The sequence below is a fragment of the Thamnophis sirtalis genome, unplaced genomic scaffold (assembly GCF_051295495.1).
Source record: "Thamnophis sirtalis isolate CommonGarterSnake01/CBP01778 unplaced genomic scaffold, rThaSir2_p1.2 scaffold_11, whole genome shotgun sequence".
NCBI lineage: Eukaryota > Metazoa > Chordata > Lepidosauria > Squamata > Natricidae > Thamnophis > Thamnophis sirtalis.
This window is the reverse complement of record NW_028261391.1, coordinates 34935007-34956088: the sequence shown is the minus strand read 5'-3', so window position 1 is coordinate 34956088 and position 21082 is coordinate 34935007. Positions and strand designations below refer to the sequence as shown.

At 35.5% G+C, this 21082-nt stretch overlaps 1 protein-coding gene across 1 annotated transcript in view; it reads left to right on the top strand.

Annotated features, from left to right (window-relative positions):
• Positions 1-21082, top strand: part of CLSTN2 (calsyntenin 2) — a 250215-nt gene that overhangs the window by 160532 nt on the left and 68601 nt on the right. Inside the window, exons 6-8 of the mRNA XM_087725500.1 lie at positions 14543-14728; positions 15532-15780; positions 16009-16130. Of these exons, the coding sequence (XP_087581626.1) occupies positions 14543-14728; positions 15532-15780; positions 16009-16130 (557 nt within the window). The remainder of the gene's footprint in view (positions 1-14542; positions 14729-15531; positions 15781-16008; positions 16131-21082) is intronic.

The window sequence follows — 21082 nt, the reverse complement described above, 5'->3', positions numbered from 1 at the left end:
AATACCCATCTAGCCCACTGGCATTGAAGTGGCCATGTCATGTTGCCATTGTGTGACATTTCATGACATTTTTCCCCTTTGTGGAGATGGAGTGGGCTTGGCCTGCGTGTGATGCATCTGGGCCATGGGCTACCAGTTTGACACCCCTAATCTAGTCTATAGTCATAGAATTTCCTTATAATTCTTCCAACCCTGATTGGGAACCCGGACTGTGGGGGCAAGTTGCTGACTCAATTTGCTAAAAAATCTGTAAACCGCTTAGAGAGGGCTGAAAGCCCTATGAAGTGGTATATAAGTCTAATAAATAAATAAATAAATAAATAAATTGGCTCTTTGGTTTCAATCACAGTCAAATAAGATTGCTGTTTTCTCTAAATACATAATCATAATTAACTGATCAGCTACAGTATAACCAAACACCAGCCATTAGCAATGAAAGTAATGACCAATTGTATTAATAAAACCAACAATCACAGTACTTAACATTGTTACTACTGCTGTTTTAGCCCTATCATTAGTGTCATGGCTAAAGCAATTTATACAGAAGTTTGGTGATCATTTTTCAGTTGTTTCTGATTTTCATAAATGAGCAGTGGGTAGGTTCAGAATAGTAATAAAGCCAATACAATGGGCTGAAAGTAGCCATAATAATAATAATAATAATAATAATAATAACAACAACAACAACAACAACAACAACAACAACAACAACAAACAGAAGAAGGCTACAAGTACTTGGGGATATTAGAGGCCTCTGATGTAATGCATAATAAAGTCAAGGAATTAACTTCAGCCAAGTACATTTGACGAATTCGCAAGATATTAAAGTCCAAATTCAATGGAGGAAACATCATAAAAGCCATAAATACCTGGGCCATACCTGTGATTCGATATTCAATTTGTACAGAAAAGCAAGGAAGCATATGACAATGAATCATGCATTGCACCCTAAAAGTGATGTTGACTGATTATATCTACCAAGAGCAGAGGGTGGTTGAGAACTCCTACAAGTAAAACAGACTGGAAGAAGAAAAACACAGTTTGAATTACATCCAGAAAGTGAAGAACTAATGATTAAGGAAGTAAATAAAGGAGACCTTTTAAAGACAACTAAGTCAAAAGCTGAATATAAGAAAGAAGTAATTGAGAAGTGAGCTGAAAATTGGAAAAACAAAGCTATGCATAGCCAATACTTGAAAGGTATTGAAGGCAAAGCTGACCAAAAACTAACTTGGAATTGGTTAAGATCAGTACTGAAAAAAGAAACAGAAGGCTTTATTTTGGCAGCTCAAGAACAAGCCTTAGCCACAAATTGCATGAAGGCAAAAATTCAACATGTTACCACCAACAGCAAATGTCGCCTCTGTAATGAGAAAATGAGACAGTTGACTACTTGATCAGTAGTGTAGCAAAATTTCACAAACTGACTACCTACAATGCCATGACCGCGTTGCTAAGATCATTCACTGGAAATTGTGCCAAAAGTTTGGATTTGAGTACAGCAAAAAACCACTGGGACTATCAGGTTGAGAAGGTTTTAGAGAATGAGAAAGTCAAGATCTTGTGGGACTTCAGAATTCAGACTGACAGGCACTTGGCCTACAACTCACCTGACATAACAATAGTTGAAAAGAAAAAAAGTATGGTTCATTGACATTGCAATACCTGGTGATGCACGAATTGAACATAAACAGCAAGAAAAAATCACAAAGTACTGGGACTTGCAAATTAAAGTTGAGCGACTGTGGAAAAGAAATCATGTGTTGTCCCGATTGTAATTGGAGCCCTTGAAGCAATACCTAAAGGGCTACCTTGCTATTTGGAAATTCTAAATTTACCTGACTTGGACATTCTGATCTACAAAAAAACACCCTACTTGGAACAACTTATATCTTCCGACATTACCTTAACAGTTCCTAGGTCCTTGGTTAGGAGTCAAGCTGCTGAGCTACCAACCAGCCCCAAAGACTATGAATCTAACCAAAGATTAACCACATAATGATAATAATAATGCCTTAAAAATAAGTATGTTTCCACCAGAGATTTGGTACAGAATCTCTGTCTCCTACTCAGCAAATTTTAACTTTTCCATTGTAGTAGCACTGGCATCCATGCCAAGCTTCAGTAATTTGCAAATATATCCAAAGAGTAATCCCATTAGTTTCTAGAATTAGGGCCGAAACTTGAAAGTTATGAGTTGGGAGGTTGCAACAGAGCCTTATGATGTTTTAATTCAGCTCATGGGATCAGATTTATATTTAGGTTCAACATGCAGATAATAAATTGTTTTATCATGTAAATTTATCCTTTTCAAAAGAAAGAATAATTAGGCATATTTTATGTTTTGTATATAGCATGCAATAACAGCCAAGGGTTTATTTTTAGCATTTGTCTTTGTGACTGATTAAGTATCAAGCTTGACCTATTTAATGATCCATTGAGATCAATGCAAAGGTAATATAAAAGTATCTCAGGTAACATATCTAGGTCACATTCCTTTCCAATGTTCCCAGGTGATTAAAAATATTTTTTATAGAGAGCAAGAAGTGTATCATCTTGAACAGAAATACAAATATGGCATATTTATTTTCCATATTCCCATTTGTGAATTAATGTGTAAGATTCTTCTGGATAGCATTTGCTGATGATATACAATGTAAGAATACATATATTATATGTACATCTTAAGGCTACAGAAGTCAAAAGTGCTTGTCCTTGCGAGTGAGCTCGTTTTTTTTCAAAGTGAACTTTCAACTTTCATTGTAAATGTTGGCAGAGTGAATATAATTTTAGTAGTTTGTTCTTCCTAATCTCAGCTGTTACAACTTTCTTGACTCACTGGTATGCAGACTGATAATGTTTAATTCAATCTTCTCAGTGACGTGCGGTGAGGTTTATGGCTGGTGAGACAAAAAGAAAGAAAGAGGCTTTTGGCTGCTCCGGAGCTTTGTCCGACTCTGACATAGAAGTGGGATGCAGAATCATCCACTGTGCTCTGGCAGTAACTACCTCAGCCTTTTTCCTTTTAATTTTTTTTCTTTCCATGATGACAGTGGTGAGGCCCTGCCTCCCCTGACTGCATGTCCCTGAATCTTCCTATTGGGTACAGAATTTCAAACAGATTTATATAAAGAGTTGTATATAAAAATTATACATTTTCAATTAACAATTTGAGTTTATTTTTTGATTTTTTAAATAAGTAAATAAAGGCAAATATATTAAAAGGAAGTTTGTAGAAAAACATTTTCATAAATTTTCTCATATCAAAATATCTGTGTTGATTTAGGACTGTCATAATAAATATTGCCTCTTTGCATATTATCCCAAATCACACAGGGTAACACAATCTATGAATCATGACAGAAAGCACATCTGTTTTTTTTAAAAAATATTTTATTTTAATATAAACAATCCATCTTTCATTAAATTGTGTTATCTGGGTACAAATATCTTGTGCAATAACAATTAGTATTTACAACCATACTCATTATTTATCTGCTTATGACTTAATACATAACATATCTGATACTATAACAATCCTCTTATTAAATTATTTAATTATATTAATATGTTTTCTATATTTCACTAATCTACTTTCATTTCTAACTTTCATATTTATTCTCTAACCATCAGTAGAATAGTTCTCATATGCTATAATATTCAGTTTGCTTCTTCTCTTTAATTGTAAGTGTTAACCTATTCATTTCTGCACATTCTAATATTTTCTTAATCACATTCTCATCCGTAGGAATCTTTTCCAATGTTGTGCAAATATAATCCTGGCTGCTGTTATTATAATATGGATAATAAAATATACATTTTCTTTACTATACGTTTCTGGTAAAATCCCCAGAAAAATTATTTTAAACACATCTTTTCTTTTTTTTAAAAAAAATTTTTTATTACATAGACAACACATACACACAACAATTAAAAAAAACAAAGAAACAAAAAAAAACTAAACAAAAAAAAACACACCCAAAAAACCCCCATCATCACATATAACATGTCGTTTGGTTACAAGTGTTTTAACATTTATCATTTTTATACATTTATTATTTCATTTAATAGGTTATAATATACAGTTTGGGTTGTTTTGTTTAAACACATCTTAAAGCCTTCATAGCCATTGAATTGTGCAGTGATTGTGGTTGTCTGATCAATCTTGGAAAGATGTCTGATCTGACTCTGATCAAGCTTAGGCAGCTTTATTTAAAAAAAAAAACATTTGTTTCTACCAGCCTACATGAATATATATAAATCAGATAATAACATCTATACCCTGACATAAACTATGGAATAGCTTTGCAAAAATATGGAGAAATACTTTAAAAAATTCTAAATTTTAGTACCATTAGGACAGAGAATTATCATTAGATTGGTTGGAGTATCTACAGGGATTCACATTTCTTCTTCTTCTTTATTCTCGAAAACGGTCCTATTCTCTGGAGTGTTCTTTGACATTGCAACTCTTTCTTACCCAACACAGGTCTTATAAGCTCATCTTTGTCAATTCTTCTAACCACAAGTGCCAGAAATTTGAGCAGGGTTTCCTATCATGTTGACGTGGAAACTCTTGTAGTATAAATGCTGGAAGAAGTCTTAACAAGATTTTAAAAATAGAAAACAACCTTCCCCACAAAATTCCTCATGAAATTTGATCCTGTTGTACTTGAAGAAATAGGCAGGGCTCTTAGAGTATTAAGGTCATCTACCTATGAATCAGAACCATGTCCTTCCTGGCTTGTTAAGGAATAGTGGGGATTGGAAAGGTTGTGAAATAAGTGTCATAGTAGCACTTGTTATGTCATTCAATAGCTTTGGGACATTTTCTTTGAATTTTTATTGACACTATTATTGACTTTTAATGATATTGTTAGTGGCCTGTTTATGTTCAGCTTTAATTTCCTTCGCCATATATTGTGTCTATAGTGAGATGGGCAGTCTTATAAATTGATTAATAAATAAGCCCATATCCATCACATTGCCAGCCACTTTATATACATGCCTAGTTCTGCTTTCACTTCACAAAATGGTAGTATTGTAAAATATAAATTCTATGCCCAGTGAGCAGAGGCTAAGAAAGAAAAAGTTCATTTAGTAGCAACTGTATCTGTCTCATTGGAACAGATACTAGCATGTGATGGTTTCCTCATTACTGATCTTTTAAGCTGCTAGCTGAATGTCCTGACCTACAGTATGCATTGATTTATTACCTTAGTTTTTTGCCCATTTAGAGCTATTGGATAATTGCCTTATATTTGTCTCTATATTATAGTAAGTTGTTCTGACCCCCACCTTGGCCGTTCAGAAACGAAAGCTAAAAAGAACATTCAAAGGAATGTTTTTATCAGTCCCGGCTCTTGCTGGCTGCGAGCCCAAAATAAACACAGATAAATGCTCTGGCAAAAGTCCTAACTCATAAACTGCTACAAAACAGGATTATATAAATCAAGTCACTTATCCAAGTGCTTTTCTCGATGGTTGCACACGAACGGAGAATGTTGACTAGAACAGAAATGGAACGTTGACTTCTGCAACCAGGGCGGGGCACCGTCAGTCTTTTATCCACAGGAGGAGATCCTAATGAGCAACAGCTGCTCGTTATCATCTCCTGTGAGTCCTCAATGGTTCCTTACGTCGGTCAGTTCTTCTCCTGCGTGCATCCCAAAACAACTCAAAGGAGGTTTCTGTGTCAGCCTCTCTTGTCTCCTCCCCACTGATCCAAGGCTCAGTCATTACCTGGGGACCAACTAGTCTCTCTGAGCCCTGCTCGGAGTCAGAACCCTGTCCAGGGCCCTCCGCCTCTTCCAGGCCTGACTCATAGGGCCCCTCGCTGTCAGAGTCTGATAGCAGCTCGGACTTCTGGGGGAGGAGCCTGTCGCCGACGGGAGCTCAACGGAGCTCCTCTCAGAGTTCTGGTCTGTATATCTTATAAGATCTGTAGATATCTCCCCTTTCTGGCAGAAAGGGGCAGGGAGAAGGTCAGTCGTTAGGATCTCTTTGTAATTCACAGCTTTTTTTCCCCGCTGTGAACGGAGAAGAGGTTCAACAATAGCTGAGCTTTTACTCCAGCCAGTTCTTCTCAGCTGCTTTTTTTTGCAGCGCTAGGCAGGTTGCCCCCCCCTCAGGACAAAGCTAAGCTATTTAAAAATTAATCCGAATCCGAGCGGGGACCATTCCTGAGAAACCTCTTCTATTATTATTCAAAATACCAGCTTCAATTTTGTAAAAGGCTTCTTTGTCTAGCTGCATCACAAGATGGCGATCTTATAGCTTTTGTGTTTGATGTGACGTACTCAATCAGCCCTACTCTCCTGAAGACTTCTCCGTATCAACTGTTAAAAGATTACAAATAGTATCCCATTTAAAACTGAGGGGAGCAGAGACTTTGTTTGTTGGCTTGTTTGATTGCTCATTTTTCAATTTTTTTATTTTTTTGGAATGGCTCCCAAATCGAAGCAGAAGCGCTTCCTTAATAACACATCTCAAGAAATCGCTATAAAGTCGCTGCCCTTGCCTCCTACGCCCTCTACTGGAGATTTGTTAACGCAAGCATTTCTTTTCGAAACCCTTAATAATTTCAGACAGGAAATCAATCAACTTATATCGGATTTATATGATAAATTTGATGCTAAAATTGCTCAAACAAAGGAGGATATGATCGGAATTATGACAGTTATGACAGACTATATTGCTGGAATGGAGGATAAATTGGAACTTTTGGAAGAAACCAACTCTAATTTGACATCCAAAATTCAAACGTTACAACAGGAAATTGAAAATGCTCAAAAACAACTTGTCATGATAAATTATAATAAGACTGCGTTTGCAATAAGAGTTAGAGGACTGCGTGAAAAGGAACAGGAGAATTTGAAACAGACCTTCTTTGAGGCTCTTAGTTGTTCGGTGGGAAGTCCGGGACTTAACTTTGATTGGCAGATTCAAAAAATTTACCGCCAGAACTCGTGTGTAGCAAAACAGCGACAGCTTCCGAGGGATATAATTATATATTTCACCACAAGGGAATCCAGAAATGTGATAATACAGAAGCTTTACAATAAGAGGCTGAGAATTGATGGACAGGACTTGATTGTTTTTAAAGAAATACCATCTCAAATATTAAGAGCAAGGAGAGACTACACTTTCTTAACTGAAGAACTCAGAAATTCTCAGATACCATATAAATGGGAAGTCCCAGCTGGCATTACAGTCACATTTGAGAATCAAAAACATCGTCTTAATTCTGTTTGTGAAGCTCGAGATTTTTATTACAAGATTCTGAAGGCGGGACTTCCTGATTCATCCGGACTTGGAGAGAGACAAGGAGAAGGAGAAGACAAGCAGCGGGACACGTGGCTACAAGGCGGAGGGCGTTGCTTTCCTCTTCCGGAAGGGCAGAAGAGTAAAGAATAAAGATCCAGCGATGTTTTTAAAATACTTTTCAAATTTTTAGTTCGAGTAAAATTTCATGATTCCTGTCTGGTATAAAATGGCAAAGTTGTATATCGATGATGAGACATGGAGGCTGAAAGAAGCGCTGCTGATTTTGGACATATATTGTATATAAGATTTGTTTGAACTCTAATTTAAATTGCGCATGAATTATCTTTCCAGGCGAGGAGAGCGGAGATCGTGATTTTCTTGAGTTGTGGTTTGGGACGAACGGAGTTGGGAGGTACGGGGGAGATGGAAGGGTAGCGAAAGTTCAATTAGATTACTCGGAGTCAGAATGTAAGTTGATTTTTGTATGAATTGCTATTTGAATATAAGGTTAAGAAAGATTAGTCGGAGAGTCTCCAGGAAGGTGGAGTAAATATGAGAGGAGCAATGGATGAGGATAAAATATATATGTGGACACGGGTAAAGGCAGGGTGGAAGGTATAAAATTTATATGTGGATGTAAGGTAAGGGCAGGATGGGAGGTGTTGGAAATGAAAAATGAAAGAAGTACTTGAGTTTAATGGCTTTATAGAAAAGTTTGGATATTTGGATAAAAAAGAGATAAATTAAAGGTTTGAATATATAGATAAAGTAATGAGGCCCTTAGTTGGAGAATTCCATTTGACTAACTTACCTGGTTCCAATATAGTTTGAAATCCTGCAAGTAATAAAATAACTGAAATTAGGAATGAGGTACATTGTTTAAGATTTAAAGATGATGGGAAGCTGTGTTAATGTAGTGGGTTTATTGATTTTTCCTGTTTTTCCTTTTTTGTGTGTGCGTCTTGTTTTTCTTTTTCTTTTTTTATTTTTTACTATTTCTCTTTTTTGTTTTTCCTTTATCTTTTATCTTTTAACTTTAAAGTTAGTTGGTTTTAATATACCCCAGTGCTTGATAAAGAATTATGCTGGGTATGGGACCTGGGAAGTTGTAAGGGGGTTAGGGAGGGGGGACTATAGGGGGGAGGGGGGAGGGTGGAAATACAGTTTCAATTCTCAGAACAATAAGAATGCACTTGTATACTGTTGCTCTCTTTTCTTTTTTTTCTTTTTCTCTTTTATTTTCTCTTTTTTTATTTTTCTTAATTTTAGTGTAAAATATAAACTGAATAGATTAATGAACTGTAGAGATACACCAAAGTGAGGAGTAGAGGGAAAGAAGAGGGAGAAGTAAAGAGGGAGTGAGAGGGGAATGCAAGGAGGGTGAGATGGAGGGAAGGGGAGATGTCTGAGGGGGAAGGGAAGTAGAAGAGGGGAATGTTTAAGGTGACCAGACGTCCCGCTTTTGGCGGGACACACCCGCTTTCCAATGCATTTTCCCGCGTCCCGCCCGCCTTTTTAAAAGGCACGCTTTTTTTGGCGCTCGCAGCTCCCGCCTATCAGCTGCTAGCTTGCTGGGCTGGCTCATCGTTCTGTTCTCTATCCTACCAGATGAGCCAGCCCAGCAAGCTAGCAGCTGATGGGCGGGAGCGGCGAGCGCCAAAAAAAGTGTGCTTTTAGCCTTTTACCTCCTACAAATTTAAGCCAGCCCAGCCTGCCGCTCACTGATTGGATTGGCCTGGACTCCAGCCAATCAGTGAGCTGGCTGGGATGGGAAATTTTCAGCACGCCTGCGCGAGTCTCCATTTCCTTTCGCCAAAAGACGAAAGAGGTTGCAGCTGCGCTGACTGGTGAGTAATCTAATTCTAATCGAATTTTCTGCTCGCCGCGGCAGGAGGAGAGGGTGGGGGCAGCTGCAGCCGCCCACAGAGAAGTTCCTCTCGCTTCTGGGGCTCCCACCACCCGGCAGAAGCCCCTGAAGCACGCGGAAGTTCTCTGCGGGCGGCTGCAGCTGCCACCACGCTCTCGGAGGCGGCGATCCCATTCACGAAGAGGCAGGAGGAGAGGTGGGGAACGCGGAGTCCGTTCGTGAATCAAAATGGATCGCCGCGGCAGGAGGAGAGGTTGGGGCGCTGCCAGCCGCCCGCAGACAATTTCCTCTCGCTTCCGGGGCTCCCGCTGCCCGGCAGAAGCCCCTGAACCCCGTGGAAGTTATCTGCGGGCGGCGTCCGTTCGTGATTGGGATCGATCGCCGGGGCTTCTGCCGGGCGGCGGGATCGCAGCCTCTCGCTTCCGGGGGTCCCGCCGCCCGGCAGAAGCCCCTGAAGCGCGTGGAGGTTATCTGCGGGCGGCGTCCGTTCGTGATTGGAATCGATCGCCGCCTCCGAGAGGGTATACAGAACACTATTTACCTAAATGTGCATATATATACAGTTTAGTATTTTAGCATTTATTTTTGAAAAAAATCAAACTCCTAAATCATGGTGTATAGCTTATTGCTCCTATCTTGGACATATTTTTTCTGATCAAACATTTGTGTTTACTGGGGTGGTGCATAAAGCTGAAAAGAGTTATTGTTTGTAATTTTTCTACATTATTTTGCTGTGAAAGAAGAGTTTTCTTCTTGGGGATAGATATTGATGGAGATTTCTTATGCCATTAGGAATTGTTGCAAAGAAAAGATAAAGAATCTTATGGTGTGATATTGGTGAATTTTTTTAAAAAAATAGTCTGTGTTGTCTTTCTGTCCCAAATAGTTAAATATAATTTCATTATGAACATCTGCAGGGCTTATGGGATTCCCATAATATGGGAGAGTCATGCCTTTCTAGATCATATTTGCCCATTTGTGGTTTTCTGTCTCATCTGTGAAATTCACAACCTTTAATTTGTTATGTTCTGAATTTTTCTCTTTTTAGAAAGTGATAAGAAATCTACCTGCAATTTAATCTTGACCAGGCATCCTGACTTTTAAGAAGTCACTGACATGCCAGTTTTAAAATTGTTTTTTTTCTTGATAGTTAAGGTCAAAAATTTAAACTTGCTGTCACAACTTTGAGCAGGGTGTGAGATTGTTGATGTCCATTTTACTGTCTTTCAATAACTTCTGTATAATGTTCCAATCAAGCCTCAAATTAAGATGTTACCAACTAGAAAGCCCTACCTTTGTCATGAATGGGATTACTAGCAGGGCCTCCCCAGAAGATATTTAAAGCTCTGGTAAGATAGCTTTGAGGGGGGTGGTCTTTAAATATTTGGACTTTAAGCTGATTTTGGAAAATCTGTAAATTTGAAAGCACAAAAAATGCTATTGGCTTGTTTCCAGATGGGTCATTTACTGTAAGGAGTATAGGCTCAATGTATTTTAAAATAATATTTTATTTATTGTGCATATGATTTTTTAAAATAGTGGTATTCTGTGTTGATTCTTTTTTTAAATTGTCTTAGACTATTTAAAAAAAGATTCTATCCAAAATAAATTGAAACAAGCCATTTTAAAAATTTCTATGCACAATACTTTGAAATGGACTCAGGAGTCATGATTGACACTGAGTGAATTTGCACTTTTAATAATCAGGAAGATACAATGGCATTGAAAAAAGTGACTGATGACCATTTTTCACACTTAGCGACCATTTTCACACTTAGCGACCATTGTGGCATCCTCATGGTTACGTGATCAAAATGTTGATGTTTGGCAACAGATTCGTATTTCTGATGGTCGCTAAGTGAGGAGTCTCGAGGAGGGGGAAAACATTTAGTGACCAAAGTTACAATGGCATTGAAAAAAGTGACTGATGACCATTTTTCACACTTAGCGACCATTGCGACCATTTTTCACACTTAGCGACCATTGCAGCATCCTCATGGTCACGTGATCAAAATTTTGTTTGGCAACAGATTCGTATTTATGCTGGTTTCAGTGTCCTGGGGTGACCTTTTGACAAAAAAAATTTTTTTTAATCAAGCCCCCCCCCCCCGGTCAAGGGCGTCCCTCTTTTCCAATCTGAAAATCTGGTCACCTTAGGAATGTTGGAGGGGAGAAATGAAAGTTGGAGGGGGAGAAGAAAGGGTGTATGGGGGATTGAAGTGTTATGTTGGTTTTTTATGGTGGATTTTTTTTTGTTATGCACAGTATATAAGTGATTGTATAAAATGAAAATGAAATAAAACAGTTTTAAAGCAGAAAAAAAAAGAGTCTGATAGCAGCTCCAAAGGCTCCTGCCAAGCCACAACAGTAAGTGATCCACCCCAATCTAGGATTATGATGAAAAGGGGGGAAGTATCTGTATGCCAAAATAAAAAAAAAACAATTCCACTTTGGATCATTTAAAGGAAAGAACATTATTTTCATAGGTTTTGCTGAGTGCTAGTTCAACAAATGTTTTAAAGTGGAATTAAGGTACTACCTGTAACTATAAAGATAACAAGGTTTACAGTTTAAATTCTAAGAATTGAAATATTGGTTTGTGACTCTTTTTCTATATATAGAATAATTATTATTTCTGTCTTCTTTTACAAAGATTAACTTATTATTTGAACTAAAACAAAATATAGCATTGACAAAATTTGCATATCAGCAACCTGTTCTGTCTTGAAAGTTTTGAATAAGACATGCCTGAGTATACTAATCATAATTTAAGCTGGAGTTGGACTATTACTTTAAAGAATGAGTGCAACATCTAGGTGTCTCTGACAAATTGATTAATAAAGAAGCCCATATCCATCACATAGCCAGCCACTTTATATACATGTCGAGTTCTGCTTTAACTTTACAAAAATGATACTATTGTAAAATATAAATATAAAAATATGTAAAATATAAAAATTCACTGGGAAAATAGGAATCTTTAATTATAGTGATTGTTGTTTTGAATCATTAATTTTAGTGATTACTAAAATTCAATATGAAAGGTTTCTACATATCTACAAACGTATATTTGGGTAAAAGCTGGCAGTATTGTTAATAGTAGGAGCCGTTTATGACTGAATCTCAAACAACATGGCCTGATTCTTTTGTCCAAAGTCTATAAATGTTCCACACTGCACTGAGGTGAAATAGGGTTAGGTTTTCAGATTTCAAATAAAACGTTAATATGTTGAAATTTATGAGAAATCATAAGATTTATTTTGTGCTGGGAAATTCTTAACATCTGTCATATCATTTCTTCACATGGCACACTGAACCATAGTAACCCATATTAATGTATTAATGTAATTAATGTTTTTTTTAATTAGAGGAAAGAAGAATGGGGGGAGGAAAGGGAATATTAATATGCAGTAATGTGCATTGCATTCATGTGTTTGGCAATGTATTATGACATATATTTTAAAACTGTAGGAATTTTAAATAATACAGAAATGGACAACTCTTTAGTCTTGTATCCTTCCATTATACATACCTATATGAACAAATCCATAGCATTGGAAAAATCTAACTAAACATCTAACACCTATCCTCCGCGAGCTGCGCTGGCTACCTGTTGATCTCCGGGTGCGCTTCAAGGTGCTACTTGTCACTCATAAAGCCCTTCATGGTAGTGGGTCTGCGTACTTGAGAGACCGCCTTCTGCCAATTACCTCCCTGCGACCAATTAGATCACATAGATTGGGCCTTCTCCGAGTTCCATCTGCCAGTCAGTGCCGACTGGCAACTACAAGGAGGAGAGCCTTCTCGGTAGTAGCTCCGACCCTTTGGAACTATCTCCCCGTGGAGATTCATACCCTCACCACCGTCCAGGCCTTCCGCACAGCCCTCAAGACCTGGCTAGCCCGTCAGGCCTGGGGACAAAGATAACTGCCCCCACCCGAATGATGAATGAATGTTGCTTATTATTTTACCTTATGTATTGTATGTGTCATTGTTTGTATATCCCTTCCCCTCATTTTATGTAAGCCGCCCTGAGTCCCCTCAGGGAAAAGGGCGGCCTATAAGTGTTAATAAATACTCTAAAATACTCTAAATACTCTAGATCAAGCGCATTGAGTGATATCATTCATCTTATAGCAGTGACTCTTATTGCAAATCACAATACTTGACCCATTGTGACAAGTGTTTCTGAGTCTGCTTCATTCATATCTATCTTAGAATTTTTGTGAGTAGGAGAGGACAATCAGAATAATCAAACTGTAAAGAAACTGTTTATATCTCTCAGAATATTGCAGTATCAAAAATGTTATTAATATAAAATGATTTTAATAAATTTATTGCTAGTCTATTTGCATACTTTAATAAGAACAGCATGGCTTAAATTTTTGCAATGAGGAAGATAACAGATCTTGGTCAAAAGAATGGAGACAAGGACTTAATTAGTAATACATGAATATACATACAGTAGTTATAGATAAGTAGAGTTCACTTGAAGTTCACTGAAATATAAATGCATTTATGAAGTTATTTGGAATATGTATGTGTTTGCCATTTCATAAGTAAGAACACGAAGTAGTCCTGTTCCTGTATTTGTAGAGCATTCCACATGTGGAAATAATCTTAGAGGAATCAGGATTTTCTTTCCTGGAATACACTAAGGGTTCCTGACCAAGGAGAATTTAATCAATAAGCATGAACTATTCTCATATATACCTTGAATGCACAAGGAAGTTTATTAAAACCTATCTATGGAGCTAGTTTGCAGCAAGGTATGTAGACAAGGATAAATTGATACCTGATGGAGTAAAATAAGACCTGATCTTATAATCTAAAGAACAGGAAAGCAATGTAAAGCCACATTCAAGCATCATCTAAACTTTAATTCCCTGCAGATATTATCCAGATGATTGAAGATTTTCCTGTAACATTTCAGCATTCAATACAAATGTCTGCAAGAGAAAAGCTAGCCCAGCTTATCTCCTGCATTCATTCAAATGAAAGTCTGCTTGGGGAAAAACGTTATTATAGAAATGTGGTAATTCCAAACACCTGAACAGATTGAAAATGTACAGTATGTATGATTTCAGTGTGTACTCCCTTTGAGTAGGATGAAACTAAAACAAATTTCTTTATTATAAAATCTTATCTTGGTAGCTTTTGAAACAGCTTCCCAACAATTTTGTTTACTTTTGGTTGGCTTTTACATTAAGTTCTTTATTGTATACATAGATGAGAACAAAGACATCTGCAATTGAATTTCATTTTTTAATGAGATGTTTTTAAATTATGACTAGTATGTGGTTCACACTTGTTTTTAAAAATGCACAAAATACAAAAACATCTATAGAGATATAAAACATGTTATATTATTGGCCATGTTGTAGTGTGTAATAATATTTCTATTTTTAGACTGGAAAAGGCATATTGAGTACAAGCCTGGTTCTGGAAGCATACCTTTATTTCCCATTATTCACCTGGAGACATGTGATGGACCAGTTTCTTCTATCCATGCCACTGTTGAGCTTCAGACCAACTATATTGGAAAAGGCTGTGATCGCGAGACATATTCTGAGAAATCTCTGCAGAAATTATGTGGTATATATCAATGTATATATAATTCTGGCTGATATTATATGACAGTGCTGATATTTATGTAGAAACTAAAAGGCGCATTTCTTTCTGTTAATATTCAATTATATGGGTACAAGGACAACATGTCTGCAATTGCAGGCCTGATGTGAATAATAAGTGCATATATAATTCAAATAAACATATTCTGAAAAAAATGAATTTGCTGTTACGAAGTCAGCAAAAAAATCTTATTTTAAAGTATTTGCTGCATTTTTGTGAGTAGAAATTGATCCTTTTCAACATCTGTATATTAGGGAAAATAGGTCATTTATTTATGTAGAAGGATACAAATGACCATATATCCAGCTTTTTAAATAATTAGTACAATTCTTTTACTGGGGTTCTGCAAGGATGATGGGAAGACTCTTTAGGCTTTTTAAAATAATTTAAAAAGTTTGAAGAAGAAAATTATTGATTACTAGATTGACAAATAGCCATAATCCATATTTAACTATATGAAGACAATGATTATATAGTTCAAAGATTTTTTATAAATTAAAACATAACTAAAATGGGGCTACTGGTCTATCTAGTATAGCCTCTTGTCATTCTGACCAAGCAGTGGCTACAAACTTACTTAGTCCTCTTGCTTCCACTAATACTCTTTTAATGGACAAGAATTAAGCCTGGGAAGATTAAATGCAAAAAAAAGTCTGTTATCATTAAAATGATACAATGAAAGGTAATCCTGGCTTTCATACCCTGACTTTAGATAACAGCTTTCTCATTAGTGTCTCATCAATCTCTTCATTGTATGTCACCCACAGGAGCATCTTCAGGTGCCATTGACCTATTACCAACACACAGCGCTGCAAATAACTGGACAGCTGGTCTTCTGATGGACAGCAATGATATGGTTTTTAAATTTGATGGAAAACAAGGTGCCAAAATTCCTGATGGAATAGTACCAAAGAATCTAACTGATCACTTTACCATCACCATGTGGATGAAACATGGCCCAAGTCCAGGATTAAGAGCAGAGAAAGAAACTATTTTGTGTAATTCTGATAAGACAGGTAATTCAAAATCTGTACTTCCTTCATTCTTCTTTCAAATTTAAATGTTCAATACAAGCAGATATTGAAAAATAAAAAACTCTTACAAGAATTAGCCTCAAGTTCTTTTTTGCACTGAATCAAGTATTGATTTGTAATAATTTAATTTCAAATTAATTGTATAATCTGATTTTAATAATTCATTACACATGCCAATATATTTCTCATCTTGGTCTTTTTTTTTTTTAGAAATGAATCGACACCATTATGCACTTTATGTGCATAATTGTCGACTAGTGTTTTTGTTACGGAAAGATTTTGACCAAGCTGATACCTTCCGTCCTGCAGAATTTCACTGGAAGCTTGACCAGGTACATAAATTAGCTTTTATTATAATAATTACCTAAAAATTCTTCCATAGTGTTACATGAAGAATGTATCCATACAGTAGACTCTAAACCTGCATTTACCAATCTGAAATTTCTAGGTCCTAAAGTTCAATATTCTAGAGAGCCCCAGGTTTGGGAAGGCTACACTGAACATTTTTCTACTCCAGATAACAGTATCTAGTCTTAAGTAAGTCATGAATTATGACTGAGTGACTACTCTACTGGACGTTGTTGAAGTACATTAGCCAAGATAATTTTAATTAATGAATGTTAAGAGTCAAGTATAACTTGAGAAAATAAAATTCTACCACTAAATTGGAGGCTCTGCTTGAACATTAAATTATTCCTGTTTGTACCAAACTCTAGTCTTCCACCATTTTTTTCTTTCCTACAAGTTTTTCAGAATACCTATGTCAACTAAATAATACTTGTTTTGCGAGTTAAAATGTATTCACCATCCAAGTCAATTTAGAGAAGTAGTTCTGAAGATTTTTTCAACTTCTCGATCAGAAAGTTTACAGAATTTTAAATTTGAAGCAGCAGCTGAATTGAAAGCTCAGCTTTTCAGTGCCAGAACAGTCTCCAGGAACTTCAAAAGCAGTGTAACTTCTAGGCTGCAGAACTGATCCTGGAAGGGCCCAGCCCATGCATGTGGAAGTGATCTGAGATTACAATGGGTATTTTCAGAAACTTTATGTAGCTGAATCTTTCAGCACATTTATTCCATAGGGATGCCACACTGAACAAAGTGTTAAAGGTTGTGGCAACTCTAGTGAAAATTTATAATAAAGAAATATTTTCAGTCTTCTCGAACACCTGTGAGGTGCAGAAAACCTTTTTTCTCAGCTGATTACTTATGATAGCCATGGGACCTCATGCATGTGGAGAGTTGGTACTGAAGAAGGTTAATACAGTGCAATGTAATAAATCTTATCGAATGGATAGATATTAAAAGTTTGAACACTTTGCAATTGAATTGAAGAAATGCTCGGAGCTTGCATGAGTGATAATATCTCTTTGCTATTCATTAAGGAGATGAGTGCTATCAGACATCTGTGCAAGGCATAAGAAAAGATGTTATTGTTTTAAGAATCATCTTATGGCTTTAATATATAGGTTTTTTTTTAAAAAAAGGTGTTTTTTTAAGTAATACCGATCTAAAATAGGCTGCCTTAATGAATTGCTGAGAACTGTTTTCAAGAGGTCCAAAACACTTCCAAATCAGTTTTGAAATTTTGTATCAGTTGACAAGGGAACTTATTCCAAAGATACAAAAAAATAAACTAGAAAGTAAAAAGTTTTGCTATGACAATGTTCCTAAACTAGAATGGGATTCCATCAGAAAAAAATCCCAATTTTCTACATTTATATTTAGTTTTGAAAACCTTTTTGTATATATTACAAAATAAATCTAATTTGTAATTAATTTTGGAAATCTTTTTGTATACATTCATTTATCAGTTCACTAAAATTTATATAGATGCTTAGAATGTTAACAAAAATGATGGAAGTGATTATATAACAAAAAAAGTTTCATTTCAAAACTATTTTCTTTAAAAAAAACACCTTTTTACTTATTATACCCACATTTTTATATAGTGGATTGCAGTTAGCCTGATTTTTTAAAAACCAACAAAACATTAAGAATCATCATATGAATGCAGAATGCTACAAGTAGCTGTAAAGCGGATCCTCCCAACATATGGTTATATGATCATGGAGTGACATGATCATTTATGATGGCTTAGGGTGCTTTATGAGATATAAAGCACTTTCCATAGTCATCCTAACTTCGAACTGTTGTAAAAGCAACAACTCCCTGTGTCATTCAATCAGTTTGGTTAATTGAAATTGCAAGATAACTAGCAGAAGTCTTTTTTGTATTGAATCAATTCTTCTTTATTTCAATTTTCATACATTACAGTAATGCTTATTTGAGAGTCATTACAGATTAATTAGTGATTGTGCCTACAATTCTATACCCTCCTAGAAATAAAACCTATTTAATTAAGAAAACTATACTGCACAGCATTAGTTGATTTTATGTGTTCACTGAATATAGTGTACAAGATATTATTTACAATCTATATTTGAAGATGAATGTATAGTACTTAATACAGTAAGTCCATACAATGTAGCTTATGTTAGATCGGGTAAAGGAAAGGCACACTCAAGCTTAGGCAGCAACAGTTCTTTATTAACTCTGAAACAACTATGTACAATCCAGCGAAGGTTCAGTCTGACAGCAGTCCTTTTATAGGGAACTGTCATACCCTTCGACCAATCAGGTTGAATCTCTGTTCCCGCCGGAACAGAGGACCTTGGTGTAAACCATTGTAACTGATTCTGGTATCTAACAGCTTCCTTATAAGAGAAACTGATAAATTGACTCCAAAATTCTTGTTATGAATGAATGAAATGAAGCGGAGAAGAATAAGAACTGCTTTATTCTGTCAGTCTTTCTGCTTGTTGTTGGCTAGATTTAGAAGGATTTACTTTTAGCGAAAATATATTTTCCTTCTGCATGTATTTCTTTTGCTGTTTTACTAGGCCCAACAGTTTATTTAAAAAATAAAAACAATGATTGAGTGTCAATATACTGATTATTAAATAACCTTGTTCTGTATATTTATTGGGATATTCAAAAAATCTAAAATAAACATTTACTTAATGGTTTTATATATTTAACAAATTGTATATATCAGGTTAGGGTTAAGGTTAGATGATATGAATATGTGTATTACAATGAAATAATATTTTATGAATTCCTTTAATTTAATTTAATTTAAAAGGTGGCAAAAAGAATATATAAAATGAGCTATTCTAGCATAGAATCACCTGAATGCCTAGTTATTTTATGTGATAAGATAATAACAATTTATTTTAATAAATTCATTGTTAGGTTTTATTTCTCAGTTGAAATCTTTGCTATGCCATTCATATTTTGAGTGATGTTTGTTACATAAAATGACTAAATTATTCGACAGTTTCAACTACGCTTCATTCTAAAATCTCATTCCAATTCCAGTTCTATGTCTGGATCAGGCTGTCATGAACTCCTGAATAAACATCTCTATAAAGAATGCATTTAACCATATTTGCTGTTTCTAAGAGACCAGGAATCCCAAATCAAAATATTTTTCCAGTCATGTCACCCTTTTCATCTTCTGCAGCACAACTCTATTTATCCTTAACCTGCATAATAACTGTCTGTGGCAGATTGCTACTTACATTCTATGCATTTCTGCTCTTACATTCAGAAGAATCTATCACGTTTGGCTGGAATTTTCCAGACATCAACTGAGATCTGAAACAAAGTTTCAGGGGCACACAAGTCTATGCAAAATATTGACAACCCTTTGGTGACTCACAAGAAAACTATAGATCACAGTGCCAAAGTTCAGAGGCAAAATCATGCTAGAAATCATTTTCTAGCATGATTTTCCCCATTTTGTTAATAAATTTTTGTTCTTCAAATAACGTATCCCCAAGTCAAAAGGAAAAGAACATTTACAATATTCTGTTTAGTCTTTCAGAAACAAATTTAAATTTAAAATGTAGCATGGTTGAAAAAAAACGTTTTATCCCTGCATTGGAATCCTTTTCCATATTTCCTAATAGTTTGACATGGCCAAAAAAATGTAGCCCCTGCAATGTGGAGTAAAGTTAGCCAGAAAAATATATTATGAGTTTCCATTTGACTATGTGTATCATTGACATAGCTACCATAATTGATAATTTTATTGTATGAGTATTTTATACAGAATGTTATGGCTATTTGACCCAATTCTTTGTTCTTAGATATTGGAGTCCTCAGGATGATTAGGGCAATGTCTATTTAGTCTTTAAATACTTCATTATCTCTAGGTCCTTCTTAAATTTCTGCCCCATAGTATTGTATCCATACTATTAATAATCAATTTGAAATACTAGTATATTTTTACATTTTAGTGATTCTATGTACTGTTTTAACCATTTGTGTGCTGTTGTTTGGCATTATATAATTATAAATCTCTTACATAAATGTTTATAGTTGTATTCATAGCTGATTTTGAAATCCTACACATAATCTCACAAAAAAACATATATGCATATAGTACTTGGTCCTCTGCTTTTATATTTATGTTAGGACCTTAAATTCTACCGTAGTTATTCTTATAGTACATGTTATTTAATAGAATGGTTTTAATATTAGTGTTGATTATAAATCTTGATGGTGAATGACCAAAATGAAGGATGGATGGATGAATTTGATTATACAAAAAGGGGACATGGAGCCATGTGTGTGTGTGTATGTGTGTGGGCGCATACTCGTGTGTTTACACAAATATCAATCACATCCCCATCACTATTTGAATATATAAAGGACTAGAAACAATCATAGATCTGTCCTAACATTCTGAGGTGAAGAAAGTTCTAACTTTATATTTTTAATTGAATTCAGTTAAATTTATATTTTTAACTGAATTAAAGTTCCCAATTTTAAAAGGAAATAGAAATAGGCATAGCAGCCTGTAGATGTATGAGTGACTTTTTTCCCTCCTCTCTTTTTCGCTTTCTTCTCCCTAACTTTCAAACTATATCTGGACATTAGCATTGATTCCAATCTACGTTTAAAGAAAAACTTGATTTTATTTTTGGAAACCTAAATCAAGGTTTCCTGCTTCTAGAACCTATGAATTTTGTAAGCAAGATGAGGTGATAAGATGATAATATGCAGTACTAATTATAGAGCTGCTTCTTTTGAAGTTCTATTAAGCAAAGCTTTAAATATGTATCTCAAAATCCTGTTCAAGTGAAATGCAAGACTGTATAAATCCTTAAAAGACATACTTTGTCATGCTTGGAAGCATGCACAATTTGTCTTTCAGTTTTTAAAGCACATGTTCCCAGGCTTCCATTAAGGATATCAGCAGTCTACGATCTAAAGAAAA